The 19,530-nt window shown below is 55.5% G+C and overlaps 3 protein-coding genes across 6 annotated transcripts in view; 2 read left to right on the top strand and 1 right to left on the bottom strand.

Moving 5' to 3' along the window:
* Positions 1-386: 386 nt before the first annotated feature.
* CALHM1 (calcium homeostasis modulator 1) lies at positions 387-4,534 on the top strand. Its single transcript, XM_045438780.1, has 2 exons — positions 387-1,000; positions 3,346-4,534. The coding sequence occupies exons 1-2, from the start codon at positions 449-451 to the stop codon at positions 3,826-3,828; spliced, it is 1,035 nt and encodes a 344-aa protein (XP_045294736.1). The 5' UTR covers positions 387-448; the 3' UTR covers positions 3,829-4,534.
* A 1,792-nt stretch (positions 4,535-6,326) lies between these two features.
* On the top strand, positions 6,327-11,786 carry CALHM2 (calcium homeostasis modulator family member 2). 3 transcript variants are annotated; one of them, XM_045438773.1, is made up of 4 exons: positions 6,327-6,798; positions 8,039-8,122; positions 8,799-9,514; positions 10,851-11,786. In XM_045438773.1, the coding sequence occupies exons 3-4, from the start codon at positions 8,960-8,962 to the stop codon at positions 11,265-11,267; spliced, it is 972 nt and encodes a 323-aa protein (XP_045294729.1). In that variant the 5' UTR covers positions 6,327-6,798; positions 8,039-8,122; positions 8,799-8,959; the 3' UTR covers positions 11,268-11,786. The 3 variants fall into 3 exon arrangements, with proteins under 3 accessions (XP_045294729.1, XP_045294730.1, XP_045294731.1); XM_045438774.1 differs by having other exon boundaries at positions 8,039-8,166; XM_045438775.1 differs by lacking the exon at positions 8,039-8,122 and having other exon boundaries at positions 6,334-6,798.
* A 1,412-nt stretch (positions 11,787-13,198) lies between these two features.
* PDCD11 (programmed cell death 11) overlaps positions 13,199-19,530 on the bottom strand; it is a 43,327-nt gene continuing 36,995 nt past the window's right edge. The window contains exons 28-36 of one of the 2 annotated variants that reach the window (XM_045438769.1): positions 18,768-18,890; positions 18,050-18,353; positions 17,710-17,826; positions 16,859-17,008; positions 16,405-16,652; positions 15,490-15,658; positions 14,757-14,910; positions 14,135-14,300; positions 13,199-13,543 (exon numbers count right to left, since the gene is read on the bottom strand). In XM_045438769.1, the coding sequence (XP_045294725.1) occupies positions 13,372-13,543; positions 14,135-14,300; positions 14,757-14,910; positions 15,490-15,658; positions 16,405-16,652; positions 16,859-17,008; positions 17,710-17,826; positions 18,050-18,353; positions 18,768-18,890 (1,603 nt within the window). In that variant the 3' untranslated portion in view covers positions 13,199-13,371. The remainder of the gene's footprint in view (positions 13,544-14,134; positions 14,301-14,756; positions 14,911-15,489; positions 15,659-16,404; positions 16,653-16,858; positions 17,009-17,709; positions 17,827-18,049; positions 18,354-18,767; positions 18,891-19,530) is intronic. The other variant, XM_045438770.1, reaches the window with a different exon arrangement.

Genomic DNA, 19,530 nt, shown 5'->3' with positions numbered 1-19,530 from the left:
AAAAGGTCAAGAAACTGAGGCCCTGCCACAGCCCTGCATTCTCCCAAACTCCAACCTTATTGGAGAGGTATCTTCCCAGCCTGCGTCTGAGCCTCCTTCCCCTCACTCCTCCCACACCCACAGAGAACTGGTCTCCGTCAGGTGTGGCCCTCTTGGTTTCCCAGTGCCGGAGGCAGCTGTGAAGAGAGAAGCCCAGGAGGGGCAGGAAGGGAGGGAGGGGCAGAGCCCTGGCTGCACGCACAGGATTGGATGGCTTGTGCCCTCTCAGCCAGCCCCCGACTAGAAGGTTTCTCAAAGAGACGGTGACCTCGGCCACTGCCCTGAGCTCTGCCCGTCTCTGCCATGAGGCGGGCACCTCCTGGGCAGAGTGGGCCACGGGGGCCATCCTGAAGCAGCGGTGAGGCGGGAGGAGGCCGTCAGGCCCCGTGGGGGGGGGGGGGGGGGCGCCATGGACAAGTTCCGGATGATTTTCCAGTTCCTGCAGTCCAACCAGGAGTCCTTCATGAACGGCATCTGCGGCATCATGGCACTGGCCAGCGCCCAGATGTACTCTGCCTTCGATTTCAACTGCCCCTGCTTGCCCGGCTACAACGCAGCCTACAGCGCGGGCATCCTGCTGGCGCCCCCGCTGGTGCTCTTCCTGCTCGGCCTGGTCATGAACAACAACGTGTCCATGCTGGCCGAAGAGTGGAAGCGGCCCCCGGGCCGCCGGGCCAAAGACCCTGCCGTGCTGCGCTACATGTTCTGCTCCATGGCCCAGCGGGCCCTCATCGCTCCCGTCGTCTGGGTGGCCGTCACACTGTTGGATGGCAAGTGCTTCCTCTGTGCCTTCTGCACTGCCGTGCCCGTGACTGTGCTGGGCAACGGCAGCCTGGCGCCCGGCCTGCCCCCACCCGAGCTCGCCCGCCTGCTAGCCCGGGTGCCCTGCCCCGACATCTATGACGGCGACTGGCTGCTGGCCCGCGAGGTGGCCGTGCGTTACCTGCGCTGCATCTCCCAGGTGAGGGGGTGCCACGGCCTTGGCATGGGTCTCCCCTCACAGCCTGGGGTCCCTCTGGCAAGGCCCAATCCCTCGCTTCTTGAAACGGGGCTTTCTCAGGGTACAGTCGTGTTTCTCAATGGATTGGAGCTCCCCAGACTGGGCTGGGTCTCCCCCTCAGACGGAGCTCTTTGGGACAGGGGCGTATTTTCCCAACTGAGGCCAGGACTTCTGAAGGCAGAGCCGTGTGTCTTCCCTGGATCAGCGCCACCTGGGAAAAGTGATGTGGCTACCTCAGCCCAGAGGCCCGTCCTGTCTCGAGACCCCTAGAGTGGACCCAACAGCTCAGGCAGCCCCACCTTCTCCATCCTGAGCGCCGGCTTAGAAGCCTGGTGTATTTGCATCCTTTTCTTCTTCCAGGCCGGGGCGGTGGCGAGGCAGGTGGGTGGCTGGGCCATTTGGGTACATTTCCCTGGCAAATGCCCCCAGCAGGTGCCCCTCTGCTCAGGGAGTGGGATCCGAGGGTCCTGGGTCCCCTGGAAGGGAGGGTTTGGGTGAGGGGATGTACTGTTGGGATGCACCCTAAAGGCAGGGGTGGGGGGCCCACTGATGGGCCAGAGCTTGGTCCTCCCCAGCCCTACTCCCTCATCCTCTGCCCCCTGGACGTCCCCCACCTAAGTCCCCAGGCCTCCCCTGCAGTCGCTGCAGCACGGGGAGGAAGCGGCAGCAGGCCCTGGCAGCAGATGGACCAGGGGCTGTCAGGAGAGGGGCAGGGGGCCGGGCCTGCCCTGCCAGGGCTAGAGAAACACTCTGCTCTGGCAAGTCCAGACCCCTGGCTCCCCATCTCCGGCCCTCCCGTGGAGCCCGTGTCACCACCACCACATGGATGTCGCACTCTGAGTGTACGAGCTCTGCTTCCCTCCCAAACCACTCCCTCCCTTGTGGACACTTGTGCCATCGTGCCAGGCCTCAGGGCCTGGGGCAACTGTCCCTCCACCCGACCTTTAAACCACTGCATCATAAACTAAAAGGTCCCCCAGGGGACACGCTGCCTGGCCTATAGATATGTTTCATCTGGCCTTCCAAGTGAATTCAAAATTCAATTTTGGAATTGGTCAACCTCCTCTGAAAACCAGAAATTTTCCCATAAAATTCAGATTTCTGGCTTTACTTAAATGATGACGATATCTTGGAGCGCCTGGGTGGCTCAGTCGGTTGAGCGACCGACTTCGGCTCAGGTCACGATCTCACGGTTTGTGAGTTCGAGCCCCGCATCGGGCTCTGTGCTGACAGCTTGGAGCCTGGAGCCTGCTGCGGATTCTGTGTCTCCCTCTCTCTCTCTCTCTCTGCCCCTCCCCCACTCATGCTCTGTCTCTCTCTCTCTCTCTCTCTGTCAAAAATAAATCAACATTAAAAAATAAAAATAAAAAAAAAAAACACATGAAGATCTCCAGCCCCACGGGGTGCGCATTTCCTCTTGGAGCAGCACAGGGGATGCCTGCTCCCCCAGACCAAGCACGTGCTCTGCAGCTCCCCAGCCCGTGTGTGCTCTGCCACAACACCAGCTCCAATTACAGGCGCTTACCTCGCATCCTGATCCGGCCAGACACTTCTCTGTGCAGCTGGGGGCTGATCCAGAAGCCCAGGTTAGGAGAGCGTCCTGCCCCGGGCCTGACTGAACTATCAGCAGAGCGGATCTGGCACCCAAGCATCTAGGGCTCTTCAGCACAGAGTCTGAGCAACTGTCTTATTTGTCTCCGTGACCCTTGAGGGCCCAACTCAGAGCCCACACAGAGAAGCCTTGTGTAGTGCTAGCTACTGAAAGGCAGACAATGCCAGGAGCCAGAGGACAGGTACCAGACTCAGAAGACGAAGGGTCACTCTGGCCCTGGGAGGTGAACGAGGACATAATAATAGCGGCTAACAGTTCCTGAGCGCTAAGCACGTACCAGGCTGTGTGTCGTGTATTATTACATTCAGTCCTCGCAGAAACCCTATGAGATATGTACCGTCAACAACCCCGTTTCATACGTGGGGAAACTGAGGCACAGAGAAGCCAGACACCTTGCTCCTGGTCAACTGGTAAGGACTGGAGACAGGGTCCAAAGCCAGGCAGCCTAATTCCAAGGTGTGCCCGGTTAACTCCTGTGCACTGAGTGCCAGGCCCACACGTCGGGCATTTTACTCACATGATCCCATTTCCGTGCCCATTTGACGGAAAAGGAAATGGAGGCCAAGAGGTAAGATTTGCCCCGTCAGTCCTCTTTTCCCTAAAGGCCCCGACATACAGAGTGCTTTGGGGGGTTTAGCCAGGCTTGGGATGCTGGAGAGCAATGCCAGCCGACTCCCTCCTCTCTCCCCTGCAGGCACTGGGCTGGTCCTTCGTGCTGCTGACCACACTGCTGGCATTCGTGGTGCGCTCTGTGCGGCCCTGCTTCACACAGGCCGCCTTCCTCAAAAGCAAGTACTGGTCCCACTACATCGACATCGAGCGCAAGCTCTTCGACGAGACGTGCACGGAACACGCCAAGGCCTTCGCCAAGGTCTGCATCCAGCAGTTCTTCGAGGCCATGAACCACGACCTGGAATTGGGTCACGCCCACGGGGCACTGGCCACGGCCCCCGCCGGCTCGGCTGCCCCAGCGCCCCCCGAGGGTGCTGAGGAGGAGAGGGAGAAGCTCCGTGGCATCACGGATCAAGGCGCCGTGAACAGGCTGCTCACGAGCTGGCACAAATGCAAGCCGCCCCTGAGGCTGGGCCAGGAGGAGCCGCCGGTGGGCAACGGCTGGGCGGGGGGCGGGCCCCGGCCTCCACGCAAGGAGGTGGCCGCCTACTTCAGCAGAGTGTGAGCTGTGGCCAAGCGGAGAGGCGAGAGAGGGGGTCTGAGCCCATGGCCTCTCAGACCCCCAAACCAGATGGGAAGATAAAGTCTGCAGGTTCTGGGTGGTAGGCCCCCGGAGCAGACCCACATGCCCGGGCATTTACCTGCCACTGAGGCAGGAAATTTGGAGCTGGATGGGGACCTTAGTCCTCCAGCTGTGACACAGCAATATGAGTCAGAAGGGCTCAGAACTGGCTCGTGGGGGGGGGGGGGGCAAACTCCCACCTGACCAGCCCCTCCCAAGCCACTTCACCCCTGCTTCGCTATCTCCTCTCAGGTTCTACAGCCATCCTTGCTCTGAACTGCTACCGTCTCTGCTCCCTTATGCGCAAGTCTCAGGGAGTGGGGGGGAAGGGGGACGTCCAATCATCTCACAAAGCAGGAATCCTGATTTGGGTCAGTATCATGAACGAGGCTGAGAGTGGGCCGTGAGGACATGGCCCACAGCCTCACCCGAGGTCACACACCTGCAGTGCTAGGTGATGACACAAGATGCCAGAAGTTCTGTCTACTTAGGGGAAGCCAGAGTGTGTGGTCACCACAGAGGCCACCCAACAACTTGAGTATATTTATTTAGTGCTGAGCACAAGTCTTCCTGCCTTAGCCATTTGAGCTGCTGTAACAAAATACCACAGACTGAGTAGCTTATAAACAACAGAAATTTACTTCTCACACTTCTGGAGGCTGGAAGTCCAACATCACGGCACCGGCACGGTCACGTTCTGATGGAGGCCATCTTCTTTGTTCAAAGCCGGCACCTTCTCAAGGGAGCTCTCTGGAGCCTCTGGTCAAGGCACTAATCCCATTCATGAGGCTCTGCCCTCATGACTTAAGCACCTCCCAGAGGTCCCTCCCCCTAGTACCATCACCCCAGGGGGTTAAGATTGAGCACATGAATTGGGGGGGGGGGAGGGGAGACACATTCAGACCATACCACCCTCCCTTGGAGGGGTCCTTGGAGACCACCTGAACACCTCCTTCACATCCAGGTCTTGCGGAAAATCAGACCTCCCCTGAGCTCAGGCATTTAGAAAAAAAGCTGAATTTTTTCCCATTTTCTCAGAAACCGTACTCCCTGGGAAGGGGTCTCTAGAGTGCTAAAAGGCTCTGCCCTGAGACGGGGAGGAGGGTGGAGGAGTGGAAGGGGAGCTGTCTGCAGTGGAAACAGCTCAGGCTCCAGAGCCAGAGAAAACTGGGTCACATGCTGACTCTGCCAGTTACAAACTGTGTCCCTCGGGCCAACTGCTTCCTTTTCTGTGCCTCAGTTTCCTTATCTGTATAATGGGGCACCTACCTGATGGGGTTGTTAAGATCATGAAACAGGTGAAGGGTGTAAAACACAGAATAGGTACTCAGTATGCAGTGGCTAATGTATTTGTAGATTTCTGAACCTGACAGCTTATCCGACCCTGGACAGAATGGGGAGGGCGACATAAGGAACTGGAGACACTTTGTCGAGGAGGGAATTGAGGGCCAGGAAGATGTGAGTCCCACTCATCTAGGAATTCATTTTGATCTTGATCCCTACAACATCGCTTTAATAATTTCCCTTCTTCCCAACTACTCTTCCCTCCATTCCCACTTCTAAGACTCAGCCTGAGTTCCTTTCATTATTTGGGAGGAGGACACGCCCAGCATATCAGGAGGTACAAACGCCAAGGAAAGAGCAAGGTTTTGGGTCAGGCAGATTGGGGTTCAAGAACTAGAGCTGTAGGACCTCACTAAATCCCTCCAAACTTCAGTGTGTCTATGCGAAAAACAGATCTTAAAAAGACCTGCTTTTCAGAATTATGGTGAGGATAAAGGAGGATAACTTTTGAGGAAGAATCTGGAATGGTGTTTGGCACCTGGTAGGATCTGAATAATAACCACTGGTCCTTTCCGTTCATTTCTGCACAGGGACAAGCACAACTCAGGGAGGCCAGTGTGGCACTCGGCAGTCCCACCGTCACAGAACCACAAACGTTGCAGAGATGACACAGGGGGGAACTTGAGGGAGGTCTTTCCCTTAATCATAGGGCTCATCTAGCCTGTCCTTGGACAGGGCTCTCCCCTTTAGAATTCTTGACCCGTGACTTTCCAGCCTCAGCTTGCACACTCCCACAGATGGAGAGCTCATGACCGCTTTCTGGGACAGGCTGGGCAGCTCTGATGGTTACAAAGGGGTTCTTGGAGCAACTCGCCTTCTTGTAATTTCTACCCACCATCCGGTGGTCTGCGCACAGGGCCTCAGAGAATCACGGTGCCAGCCCTCCTGAGATGTGAAGCAGTGCCGGGGGAGTTAGCTGAAGTATGGACAGAAGACCCAGTGGTGGGGAGGAGGACCGACAGGTGCAGGGCGACTCTGAGGGAGAGGAGCCAGAATAAGGTAGGGAGGCCGTGGCCTTTGCATCCTGCAAGCGGTCAGCATCAGTCTGGTGGCGCCTCTCCTCCAACCCTCCTGGGGCCTCCGTGGCAGCTCCTGTCCAGTGGGGGTCAAGCACGGACAGCACTCCTGACACTGGCAGGGAGGACAGGCCCAGGCAGGATCTCCCGGAGGGCCCCCCTGCCTGGCCCCTGAACTGGTCCCCCTGGTGTGCAGCTGGCTCAGGAGGGCAGGCGCGGGCCAGGCGCTGCTAAACAGGCAGCCCAACTTCCTCTCCTCTTGCACCGCCCTCACCACCCGCCCTCCCCTCCCCTGCCTGGCGCCTGAAGGCGGCTGTTTTTCCACTCACTGCTACTGCCCGAGTTCCATCCTGCTGTTTTCCTTCTCTTCCTGGAGTTAAAACTTCTTAGAAAACAGCTCCAGGCCAGCCCAGGCCCTGCTGGTCTCCAGCTCCCTGCTCCAGTGCAGAAGAAAGCACAAGACAACCCGAAAGCACTTCGGGTCAGGGCCGCCCTGCAGGCCCACACCCCGCGGAGGTTGAAGCCACTGGTTGTCGCCCGCAACTGGCCCCAGGTAAGAGGAAGGGCCCTTCTCTGGGGTGTGCCAGGTGACGGGGAGGATGGGGAGGATGGGCGGGCTGCTCAAGGCCACCCGGAGGGATTGTCCTGGGAAGAAAGGCCCCTCCGAGGCTCCTCACTCTGGACCCCGCCAGTTGTGCCCCTCCCAGCCTGTCCCACTTTCTGTCCCGACTGCTGTTGTCAGAGGTCCCACCCAGGCCTAGATGTGACCCCTTCCTGGCCTGCGAGACAGGGCCGGTAGTCTCAGCCGATGGCCTGATTTCTTCTCTGTTCACTACCCCAAGGATTCAGGTATCTTGTACCCCATTTGGGGCAGCTTCTGAACCCAGGGCCCCCATGAAGGCTCATTAGGAAACTTGAAGCCAAGAGGGGAAGAGCAAGAGGGAGAGGAGCCTGCCTTTAACCCATTCATCCCTGGCAACATTATAAACTTTTTCCCAGAGAGTGCAACCAGAGGCCCTGGGCTGAGTGGGAGGGAGTCAGGTCCCTCCTCCTGCTCCTGGCTCCCCACGTGGTCACTGCCGGGGCCCATCTGGCAACCTGGGCAGAGACCAGGAAGGGTGGCGGGTACAGAGGAGGTAGAGAAGGAAATATGGGCAGGTCTCCCCCGCTTTGTTTGCTGCCCACTCCATCCCACCACTCCCAGGCTTCTTCTGGCTGTGGGCTTTTTTTCATCCCCTAGATGGGGAGGACATAGGGCCACACCCTGGAATGTCTGCTTGTGTGGGTGGAGCCTAGGAAGGGAGTCGGGACAGAACATGGCTGGAGCCTCAGCCACTTCCTGGCAGGCTGCCAGTACCACATGGCGGAGCAGGCTGGGTATGGGCTGGTGGGGATGGTCAAGCCTTAGCCCATCAAGGCTGCCTGTCCCTGGCAGGCTGGGCAGCCCCCCGGGAGGCTGCTTAGAAAGGGAGGGGTAATGGGTGGGGAATGGAAGGTTCACCAGGGCTCTCTGATGGATGAGCACAGAGCAAGGTCAGGAGGCCAAGAAAACAGAGGACTGACTTAGCTAGACCCACCCCGTCCACTTCCCAAGCCTCCTTACATCAGGCTCGAAAGTCCTGCCCAGGCACCTCCTCTTTAGACCTTAGTTTCCTGATATTTGCAGGAAGGAGAAACATGCCAGCTGCCTCACCTCTGGGAGCCACCCTAAAAGACTTGACAGGGTGAGGTAGGGGGTTTCTGACGCAGAACAGTTATTAGGCATCACTTTTCCCCCTTTCTTTTCCCCCCAGCACCGCTAAGGAGAGAGCAAGGGCCAGAATGATCTGGCCTCTTTTCACAGATGAGGACACCGAGACCCAAAGAAAAGTCATGAAGTACGTTGAAAGCCAGGATCTCCTAAACCAGTCCAGATGCTGAGGTCTCCAAAATGAAAAGTTCTCATGAATTCTAGGAATGCTGCACCAGGCTTACCACTGACCGAGTCCCCTTCCTCCACCCCACCCCACCCCACCTCACTGAGTCAGGCCCAAGTCCTTTACCAGGACACCCACTCAGCTGTTATACCCATGGGCTACAGTCCTTGAGGACAAAACCCTCCAAGTAGTCCTAGGTCCCTTAACACATCAGAGCTACATGGAACCCCATATTCCCCAGGGCCACAAGGCCATTCTTAATCCCTCCTTCAAGGGAAGCTTGTGGGAGTAACAAGAACCTGAGTGCCTGAGGCAGACAGACCTGAGCATGAATCTCATCTCTGCCACTTACTTACATGTGGCCTTGGCAAGCCCCTCCCCCTCAGGAAGCCTCCACCCTCTCTGCATACACTGGGGATATGACAACACAGTGAGATCCTGACCATGGGCAATGAGGGATGGAAAGCGCCTGGCACCTAGCAGGGGCTCAGTGAGCAGTGGCTGCCACCACCCTGTCCACCAGGCCCTGGGGCTCCCCAAGTCTCCTTCCCATCTCACCAGCCTGGCCACACAAGATCCCCTCAAACCCTTTCAGTTTTCAGAGGCACACATTTATCAGTCACTTACTGTCCCACAGGGAGCGCTCGGCCAGCCACTAGTGGGGCTAAGATGACAAGACCTCGCCCTGCCTTCAGATGCCTACCAGCCTGCACGCCTTCTTAGTCCCACCAGGAACCATCGACCCCAGGCTCTGCCTGCACCTCCCCTTGCAGTCGGTCCCCCAGCCGACTCATCACCATGGCAGCCCTGATTGCAGAGAACTTCCGCTTCCTATCGCTCTTCTTCAAGAGCAAGGACGTGATGATTTTCAATGGGCTGGTGGCACTGGGCACAGTGGGCAGCCAGGAGCTGTTCTCTGTGGTGGCTTTCCACTGCCCTTGCTCACCTGCCCGGAACTACCTATATGGGCTGACAGCCATCGGTGTGCCCGCCCTAGCACTCTTCCTCATCGGTGTCATCCTCAACAACCACACCTGGAACCTAGTTACCGAGTGCCAGTACCGGAGGACCAAGAACTGCTCGGCCGCCCCCAACTTCCTCCTCCTAAGCTCCATCCTGGGCCGTGCGGCCGTGGCCCCCGTGACCTGGTCTGTCATCTCCCTGCTGCGCGGTGAGGCCTACGTCTGTGCTCTCAGCGAGTTTGTGGACCCCTCCTCACTCACAGCCGGGGAAAAGGGATTCCCACCAGACCATGCCACGGAGATCCTGGCCAGGTTCCCTTGTGGGGAGGGCCCTGCCAACCTGTCAGGCTTCCGGGAGGAGGTCACCCGCAGGCTCAAGTACGAGTCCCAGGTAAGGCTGTGCAATGGGAAGTTGTTCCTCTTTCTTCCCTAGGCGATGGCTGGTGGGGAGGTGCTGGGATGGTCCAGCCTTAAAGGCAGAGTTGTCCTCAGGGGCTGAGGTCTCCAGGAAAGCACTAGATTGTCAGCGTCAGGTGTCTGAGCCGGGTAACCTTTGAGTTAGGACTTGGTGAAGCAACTTTTAAACATTAAAGGAATGTTCTGGCTTAGACTAAGCCTCGCTCCCAGTCACAGATTAAACCTCTACTTCGGGACGCCTGGGTGGCTCAGTTGGTTAAGCAGCCGACTTCGGCTCAGGTCATGATCTCGCGGTCAGTGAGTTCGAGCCCCACGTCGGGCTCTGTGCTGACAGCTCAGAGCCTGGAGCCTGTTTCAGATTCTGTGTCTCCCTCTCCCTGACCCTCCCCCGTTCATGCTCTGTCTCTCTCTGTCTCAAAAATAAATAAACGTTAAAAAAAAAAAATTTTTTTTAAATTAAAAAAAAAAACAGGGGTGCCTGGGTGGCGCAGTCGGTTAAGCGTCCGACTTCAGCCAGGTCACGATCTCGCGGTCCGTGAGTTCGAGCCCCGCGTCGGGCTCTGGGCTGATGGCTCGGAGCCTGGAGCCTGTTTCCGATTCTGTGTCTCCCTCTCTCTCTGCCCCTCCCCCTTTCATGCTCTGTCTCTCTCTGTCCCAAAAAAATAAATAAAAAACGTTGAAAAAAAAAAAACTAAAAAAAAAAAAAAAAAAAAAAAACTCTACTTCACCCAGATTGAGCATGAACCCTTGCAAGCTTATGAAACGGTTGCTGTCAGCTAGGAGGTGACACGTTCCTATTCCGGGAAGGACCCCGACCCAGCACGAAGTCAGCCTTCAAGTGCTGCTGTCATAGGGGAGTCCCCCGAGCCAGGAAGGGGTGTTGAATCAGGACGCAATGGCTGCTGCCCTGATCCTAGCCTTAGCCGTGGCTCAATTCTGAAGGAGCAGAGGTCAGCCTGGGGAGAGAGGACAAGGGCAGAGACAGGGGCAGAAAACACAGCTAAGAGTATTAACTCAGAGCAGCAAGGGATGAGGGACACAAGGAGAGCACAGGATTTTCTAAACAAATAAAACACAACAGAGAAAGTGAGTTCAAGGGAGTGAGGACAAAGAAGTGGAATCACAGCCATAAGGGCCGGTTTCCCTTCTAGAAGTAGGATCTGCCCTCAGGGGGGTTGTGGCTGAGGTTTGGTTCGGCCCAGCCCAGCCCAGCAGGAGCCCTCGGACCAGCTCCTCCCACTTCCTCCTGGGGCGGGTGAGGGTCTAGGCAGCTCCTTGCCCCTCCTCAACCCTGCCCCTTCTCTGGCCAGCTCTTCGGGTGGCTGCTTATCGGCATGGTGGCCATCCTGGTGTTCCTGACCAAGTGCCTCAAGCATTACTGCTCACCACTCAGTTACCGCCAGGAGGCCTACTGGGCGCAGTACCGCGCCAACGAGGACCAGCTCTTCCAGCGCACGGCCGAGGTGCACTCGCGGGTGCTGGCCGCCAACAACGTGCGCCGCTTCTTCGGCTTTGTGGCGCTCGACAAGGACGACGAGGAGCTGGTGGCCAGGTTCCCCGTGGAAGGCACCCAGCCTCGGCCACAGTGGAACGCCATCACGGGAGTCTATCTGTACCGCGAGAACCAGGGCCTCCCGCTCTACAGCCGCCTGCACAAGTGGGCCCAGGGTCTGGCGGGCAACGGCACGGCACCAGAAACCGTGGAGATGGCGCTGGTCGCCTCCTGAGGGACCGGTTCCCGCACTCTTTGCCAGTGACGGTGCCTGGACTCAAACGGAACTCCACCGCCTGCTCACAGCATCAGAAGGGGATGATTTTTTTTTAACTTCTTGGGGAAACAGGTCAGAAGCAAGGAACACAAAGCACCCTGGAGTGTGGAGAGCTAGTAGACAACGTGGTCTGCTCCGACAGCAAGGCTCTCAGACCTGAAGAAACGCCCTGTCCTGCTGCCACCAAACACTTGGTCAACCGCTTTGGGGAAAAGGCCCTTTCCCAGAACCGAGCCTTAATTAACTATGATGTGGACAACTGCTTACCGGTGGGACTCCCCAGCTGGGAAGCCCCGGCCAGCAGAGCCAGGTGAGCGTGATATCCTTGCGCAGGATATCGTGCACTTACCGTACGTGTGATTACACGCGGATACCTGGCTCAGCAGTGCTCAGCCAGGAAGCTGCCCTCCAATGTAAGCCTCTGGCTTTATTTTATATACTTAAAATTTTTGATAAAGTTGTTCCTAGTATAAACGAGTAGCTTGGTGTCTGCATTATTGGATGGGCTATGCCACAGCAGGCTGGTGGTCACGGAGACAGGCCCAAATCCCATCCCCTTGGGATTGGCAGGGGGGGGGGGGGGGATAGAGAGACTCTGAACAAAATTAAAATGGATGGAAGGGAGGGCAGGGGTGCAGGGAAAGCCAAATGTTCCCACATGTGGGAAGGCCCTACGGCTGATGATGTCTTGATAGTTAGATTCAGTTATCTGATTTGATCTGGGGAACAGATGAAGCCTGGCCTGTCTCAGATGGAAGATCACCTTAAATTGCATGAGTCAAAAGACCCAACACTCACTCAGGAGGGTAGACTAGCTCCTATAACTTAGTGCTAATGACCAAAAACCAGGATAGCCCCACCTCTGCCTCTCCCCACCACCCACACATGCCCACCCTTGTCTGAACACCTCCACCATCTCTAAAACCTTTGATGCTCTCCTTGTCCCTGTCCTGCTTCCCAGCATTCAACCCAGTCACTTCCCATAGGAAAGCTCTCCAGTTCTCAGCACATTTAAAGCGCTGCCAAAGAAAACGTTTAATCCCCTTAAGACCAGCCAGAAAAGAACTGGCCTCTAAAACTGAGTCTGTGCTGGCCTCCAAGAATTCTGGAACATACAGGATTATTACCAAAGGAGGTGGAGACCACCTTTCTGGGAAATTTACAAGGGCCCCAGGGAGGCGTGGGTGTGGTAGACCCAACATGTCCCCTTTCCCTCAGGTCTCAAGGAAAATCATCCAGCCAATCAATGCCCTCCATCCAAGGATCTCTCCCCATCGGGGCTATAAGGAGACACAGAAAAACTGTGGTCTCCCCAACTCACACAGCACAGCAATCTAGGTCCTCACCAAGCCTCCTAACTACCTGGCCCCACCACTATTCCAAGTAGGACTTTTTGACCCCATTTCACAAATGAGGCACCTAACTTAGGAGAGTCTGGATAATCTGGGCCTGGTGGGCCTTGGAGGAAATCTCCCAGGTGGTTCATGTCAATACCTGTGGCTTTCCTCTCAGGTACCCCAGTTCCCCAACTGTCCTTTCTGGGGTCTGCCTTCATCCTCTGCCCCAGCCTCACTGAGTCCACAAAAGGGCACAAGTGCTAGCTGAGCTCAGGCTGCGGGACTCAGCCTAGGGGAGGAGGCCCACTCCCTGGATCTTGCTGACCCCCTCTAGTTGGACCAAGAGCCAGCTGGGGCCAGAGTGAGATCCTGACCACCAGGTCATCAGAAGTTAGCCCCTCCATTCTTGTCCCCAGCAAACTCCCAGGAAGGAGAGCGCCTCAGCTTTTCTAGGGGTCCAAGAGTCTGCTGCCTACAACCACTGAGCAGCCTCAGAAAAGGGTACAAATGAAGTAAACTAGTACTTAAAATAAAACAAGCAAAAAGGCAGTCTAAGAAAGCTCAAGTTCTTTTCCATCCTGACAGGATTACCCTAAAAGGTGCTGCAGAAAAAGCAACACTTAAATAAGAGTCCTCAGACAACACAGCTTTTCAGCCTCCCACACGCCTGAGATTCGCCAGGGCTGGCCCCCTGCCGACAGTGGTCATCTGAGGCCCGCAGGCCACTAGTCCTCCAACACGGAGCTCTTGGCTTCCACGTATTCCAGGGCCTTCGCCTTCACGGCCTGCACGTCCTTTTCAGTGCCGTGTTGTTTCTCATAGTCCAGGTAGCGCTTGAAGAAGAATTTCATTCGCTTGGGAGCCAGGCTGAGATGAATGACCCGCTCAAAGATGTCCCTGTGAGGAAGAGCAAGGCAGCATTTGCCTGTTGGCCCCCGGCCACTCGACTGCTGGCCAGCTGTCACCCACTCGCCCTCTGGCCCTGGAGCCAGGCTGTCTGTTTTCCAGCACTCTCACATCTGTCTTTACATTCATTACCATTTTAAAGTCCTAAGGTGTCCATGCGAAGATAGACTGCCACCCTCTTTCTAGATCAAACACCCACAGGCTTGGGCAAGGCACTAGTTCTTTCTGACCTCAATCCATCCATCCCTACTCCTCTCTGCCTTGTGGAGACACAGGCGACAACAGCAAGCCCATGAACATTCTCTATCACCAGAAGCAGGTACAATGAATTACGCAGGAAACCCAAATTTCCTGACTCCCACACCAGGACCAGCCTACCACCCACCCCAGGTTCCAGATACAGAAAAAGAGGTTGCAAAGTGAATGCCACAGGACCTGGTATGTCATGTCAAAGATGTTCTTCAGAGAGTGTAAGAGAACCAGGGATCCTGGAAGCTGACTGTGGGGCTGAAACTTATCCACTTGGCCAACGTCCCCCAATCCCCACAGTTAAATCAGCCCCGATCTGTCTTCCCCTCTCACCGGACTTCCTTCTGGCTGCCATGCTTAATGGTCATGTCGATGTAAACCGACCAGACATCAGTGCGCTTTGGGTAGGTGCTCAGTGTGTTCTCAAAAATGGCTTTGGCCCGTTCCGCATCCCCTAGCTGGAACTCCAGCTGGGCAAACTTGGCAATCACATCCACATCTGCAGGGAGAGGACAGCTCAGATACACAAAGCAGACAGACCCCTCACCACAGCACAATGTGCTACATGTCAGACACCATCTGACCCCTGACTCCCTGCTCCCAGGTTCCAAGATGACAGTTGGGACAGTGGGGCAGTTTAGGGCCAAATACACAGACGGGTACTGATCTATGACTTCCACTGGAGAGTCTCTCTGGGCCCAGTAGGGAGAGGGGGCAGGGGCAACAAAGTTAGCACTAATTGTTTTTTATTCCTTCATCTTTGAAGTTTAGCATCTGAAATGCAACACATGGTTACGTCCATGAGCATGTAATCAATAGAAAAATAGTTATATGCCCTCCACTAGGCTTTCCCAACACCACAACCCCTCAGAGAAAACCCCCAATCCCTACGTCCAGATATCAGAGAGCCTAATGTGATCCGGAATCAGGCTGGAAGGTGGGGATGAACACTCACGCTCTTTATTGGGCAGACACTCGAGGGCTCGCTGCATCACACGGTGACTGGCCCCAGCCTGGCCCCTCCGCAGAAGAAAGGCACCATATTTGATCCAGACAGATTTCTCCTGCCTGAATCGCTTCAGCATCCGGTTGTAGAGCTCACCAGCTTCCTGTGGGAAAGAAAAGGTAAGCTACAGAGTGTAATACAACAGAGACAGGCAGCAGCTATATGCTCATGAGGGGCTAGACGTAGCCTCAAACTCCAGTCACTGTGCAGGCCCAATTCTAGGTGCCTGAGGGAAGCAGAGAGGCTCACAGAACACATGAAGGAGCCTTACAGGTGGGGAGTCTCCCTATCAATCCTGTGCTGCATGGAAGTCCAAACAGGAGAAGAGAGAAGGTGAGAACAACATGGGGGCACACGAGAGACAGAAAAGGGACACTCTGCCGAGCTGCTGCCTCGTGGCTATAAACCCAAGGGATATACACCAGGGGTCAGCTGTCCCTTCACTTCCTTCCGCTCACTGCCGGCTGCAGTCCTAAAGTGGAGGGGGGAGGAAATGACTCCGCCCACTTAGAAGCCAAACAAGTTAGGGCCCAGATGACACATAGCAAGCCTGTGGCAGGGCTGTATCCAGAATGGGGGAATTCATCCCTGTGACTTCCCTGCTGCCTCTGTGACTCCTAGGAGTTAGTTTCTGAGCAGCTAAGGACCCTCCGGCAGCAGGCCACCCAGATCAGACTCCTACCTGGAATTTCTCTGACTTGGTGTAGATGTCAGCCAGATGGAGAAAGACCTTGAGAGGCTCATTGTACTGCACAGCCCGCTCAAAGACCTTGGTCAGTGACTCCGGAGAGCCGTACATGTTCTCTAGATTCAGCAGAGCCACCCATACATTCAGCTTCTCCTGCTCCTCTCTGGAGAGAAAGTCAGCACATGAGCTCCATCACCTCAGCCCAAGAAAGCCCCCACTACTGCCCAGGGATGCAGACTGGAACTATTTCTTTGTTCCCTGGCTCTATCCACATCCTCAGTTTCCAGCCCCTAGTGAGAACCTTGAGAGGCCCAGTCCCCACTGCAGCTCACACAGAAGCAGAACGCCAGCCACTGACTGTGGGGGTTCCCCTGGCATCTGCCTCCATTCCTAGAAAGGAAGCCCACTAAATCTTAAACTGGCTAGGTGTTTGGGCAGGAAGGAGCAGAATCTTCTGGTCTCTTGCTCCAAACTAAGAGAATGAAGCAAAGGATCACCATCCCTCCTCTTAGCTGTCAGAAAACTCACTGTACCCTGTGCCTGGAAATGGCCACCGAGAGTGTCCACACCCAGGTACGTGGAGTTATTTCCCCAAGTTAGGCCCCTTATTTCAGTGGAGTTATTTCTGCTCCAAGTTAGGCCCCTTATTTCAGTGTAGGGACTCCTGTAAACCCTTAGCCACTTCAGTGAAGGAGACTATAAAATATTAATGAGCAGATCTGTTTCACAGATGGCGCAGCAATGAGACAAAGCCTGGGAACCCATGGGTGCGGGTGGCGGGCACCCAAACTGCTGTCGGCCTGCCAAAGAGGAAATGACCCACAGGCGGCAAGCTCTGCAGCCGGTGGAGACACAGCCCTCCCTTTCAAGAGCCACCCCCCCACCAAAGCAGGAGGACAAGGCCGAGACCTGAAGGAAATGGTCTTGAGAGCCCTCTCAGCCACGGCCCGGGCCTTCTCGATCTCTGTGGCCTGCAGGTGGAAGGCCATGTACTGCAGCCACAGGATGGAGCTGTTGGGGGAGCTCAGCAAGAGTCGGTCAAAATCATCTGCGGACTCTGGCTGTCGCCCGGGATCCATCAGTGCCTCCTCAATGCGGGACAGCTCTTTCTCTGCCTTCTGCTTCTCCAACATCCTTTCCTTCTTGCTCCTCTTCTGCTACAGAAGGCACAAAAGTTAGTGAGTAATCTGCTCCTCAGACCCTTGCAGAGGTCTGCAGTTGAAGCCAAGAGTTGGCAGGGCAGTCAGTGAGCTCTGTAAATACTCCCCAGCCTGAGATTGCCCCGCCCTGCCAGGAGGGACACCCAGGCCAGGAGAGAGCAAAGAGAGACTAGCACCAACGGGTCCCCTGCAAAATACGACACCGTGGACTGCTGTGGCTTGTCGTCCTCCTCACTGTCTGAGCTCTCTCCTCGAGGTGGTAAGGCCGGGGTCAGAGAGTCTAGCCCCACGTCCCAAATGAAACCGGAGGACAGCTGTAGCCGGGGCACTTCTGCTGGCCTGGTTGGCTTCCCCTGAAGGAGCACAAGAGGTGTGTGAGGAAAGCACTCAGCTCGGGCTGCACCCTGTTCCGACCCCATCCCACCTGGAGGAGCAGGGGCTCCCACCAGGCCCAGAGACCCTTGCTCCCTCCCAGGGCCAGGCTAGGCCCGCTCCACTGGAGAAACCATAGTAGTGATGTGAAAGCTTTTCTTGTAAATAGATTTATTTAGGCAATGAGCTTTTAAGACATATGTATGCAAAAAAACAAAAGACAAGAAAACAAACAATCCACCACCACCAGCAGCATACATATGCATACATATATACACATCTGTGTACAAAGTGCCATACACGTGTAAGGAGATAGTAGAGCCAAGACAGAGAGATGAGAAGCGTTCCGGGGTGTAGGGATGTTAGTACCTACAGTCTGGGCAGCCCTTCCTCAGTCCTAATGGTACTGTCCCCATCTTTCAGAAGGGGATGCAGGTTCAGGAAAGGTTAAGCCTCCCCTTTATCTGCCCATCCCACTAATTTAATTCAGCTCCACTCAATAAATACTGATGAGAATTTCTTTTATGCAGCCCACTCCTTGGTAAAGCAGTGGCCCCACCTGGTCATATTTTACAAGAAGTGAGAGAAGAGGGTGGGCCGGAAACTGCCCAGCTCGGAGGCAGGAGACCAAGGGCTTCCCTCCCCAGGGCCGCCTCCTCTCTCCATCAATGCTGACCCTCACCTTGGGCAGCACGCTCCTCTCTTCCACCTCCTCTTCCCCTTCCCGATAATACACTTCAACACCACTGTCGTCTTCCTCTGACGGAGCAGCTTTCTTCTGCTTTTTCTTCACTCCTTCCTGAGATGACAAGAGGGAAAGATGGCAAGCCACCCTTCCCGCCCAGGGGAACCCGCTGGCGGCCTGGGGCAATGCCCCCTTCCTCTGCCCCTGCTGGCACCATCCGGTGCCCGGCTCCAAACTCACACTGCTCTCGGTCTAAGAGAAGGCCACGTGGCGTCTGGCTGGCTCTGAAATGCTCTCCTGTGCCCGTGAGGGAGGCCATCCTGCCTGAGGGACATACCTGTTCACTTGCAGGCTCCCGGCGCGGCCGCTTGCCCTGCTTCTTGGCCTGCGGTTTCTGGGACTCGCTCTTCTCCTTGCCAGGCGGCCGCACTGCCTCCTGCCCTTCCTCATTCTTCTTCCCTTTCCTTTTCTGATTCTTCTTCTTCTGCTCTTCTTCTCCTTTGTGCTCTTGCTCCTCTGCCTCCATTTTCCTCTCCTCTTGCTTTAGAAGTGGCAGTCCTAGGGAGGCGGGAAACACGTCCGGCTTCCCAGTGTCACCGGGGAGGAATGAAAGCTCTACCAGGTTCTTCTGGCGGTTCAGGCTACAACAAGGAGGGAGGACAATGAGGACAACAGAGGACAGCAGGCTCGGCAAACAGCCCAGGCCTTTCTCTCCAGATCAGTCCAGTTTTCCGGGCCCTGTCCTACCTACTTGCAATCCGTTCAGTATTCTTTGGAATGACCTGTGCATTTTACCATGCTGAATAGTAAAATACAGGGGGCAGCTCTGATGTCCCCTTACCCTGTCCCCAACAAGTGCCGACGCAGAGAAAAGTCTCCACGTCAACTTCTAGGAGCTGAGGCTGGGGCGGAAGTAGAAGGCTCCAAACAATGGGATTTTGTTCAGCTGAACATTGCACCAACACTACCTAAGCCGTTAAGTCTAGTTTACCTCTTGAATCTCCTCCCAGGGCTCCTCGGAAAAGAGGGCGTATGGGGGTGGGGAAGACACCTACCTCAGGACCTTGGCTGTAAGCAGCTTCCCTTCCGGGAGGTATCTGTTATAAAGGGCTTTCTTGGACGGGCTGTACTGGGAGACATGTGGGTATTGGGCCAAACCCACAACAGAGGGGCCGAGGCTGACAGGAGAGAGACAAGAGTTGTGTGGTCACAGGGGTGCCTGGGTGGCTCAGTCAGTTAAGCAACGGGCTCTTGATTTCGGCTCAGGTCATGATCTCACAGTTTGTGAGATCATGGCCTGCAATGGGCTCTGTGCTGACAAGCATGGAGCCTGCTTGGGATTCTGTCTCCCTCTCTCTCTGCCCCTCCCTGCTCACACACTCTCTCTCAAATATAAATAAGCATTTTTAAAACATTAAAAATAAATTAAAAAAGAAAAAAAAGAGTCCTGTGGTCATAAATACAAGAGAGTCCCAGCCTAGCCTAGTGCCTCCACTTTCCTAGGGACCCAAGTTGTGACAAGGATTTATGACACACACCAGTTCTTGGCATTCACAAGGATAAAAAGAGCTCTGTAAACTAGAAAAAACTATCAGGCATAAATGAAGATGGGACCGAAGGGCATTTTCCATCCCACACCAGAGCACCACAATGCATCTATCACGAATGGCCAGAGGAGATGAAAATGGGGAAATCGTAGCAGAGAACGCTGTGCTATCTGCTGGTTGTGAATGTCATGTGATTTCACTGAACAGTTACAAATCACCATCAAACACCAAACCAAAGAAAAACCAAATGAACTGAAAACTGAAATTGGAC

This window comes from Leopardus geoffroyi, chromosome D2 (genome assembly GCF_018350155.1).
Source record: "Leopardus geoffroyi isolate Oge1 chromosome D2, O.geoffroyi_Oge1_pat1.0, whole genome shotgun sequence".
NCBI lineage: Eukaryota > Metazoa > Chordata > Mammalia > Carnivora > Felidae > Leopardus > Leopardus geoffroyi.
Note: the sequence above shows the minus strand (reverse complement) of the source record. Positions and strands in the feature narration are given on the sequence as shown.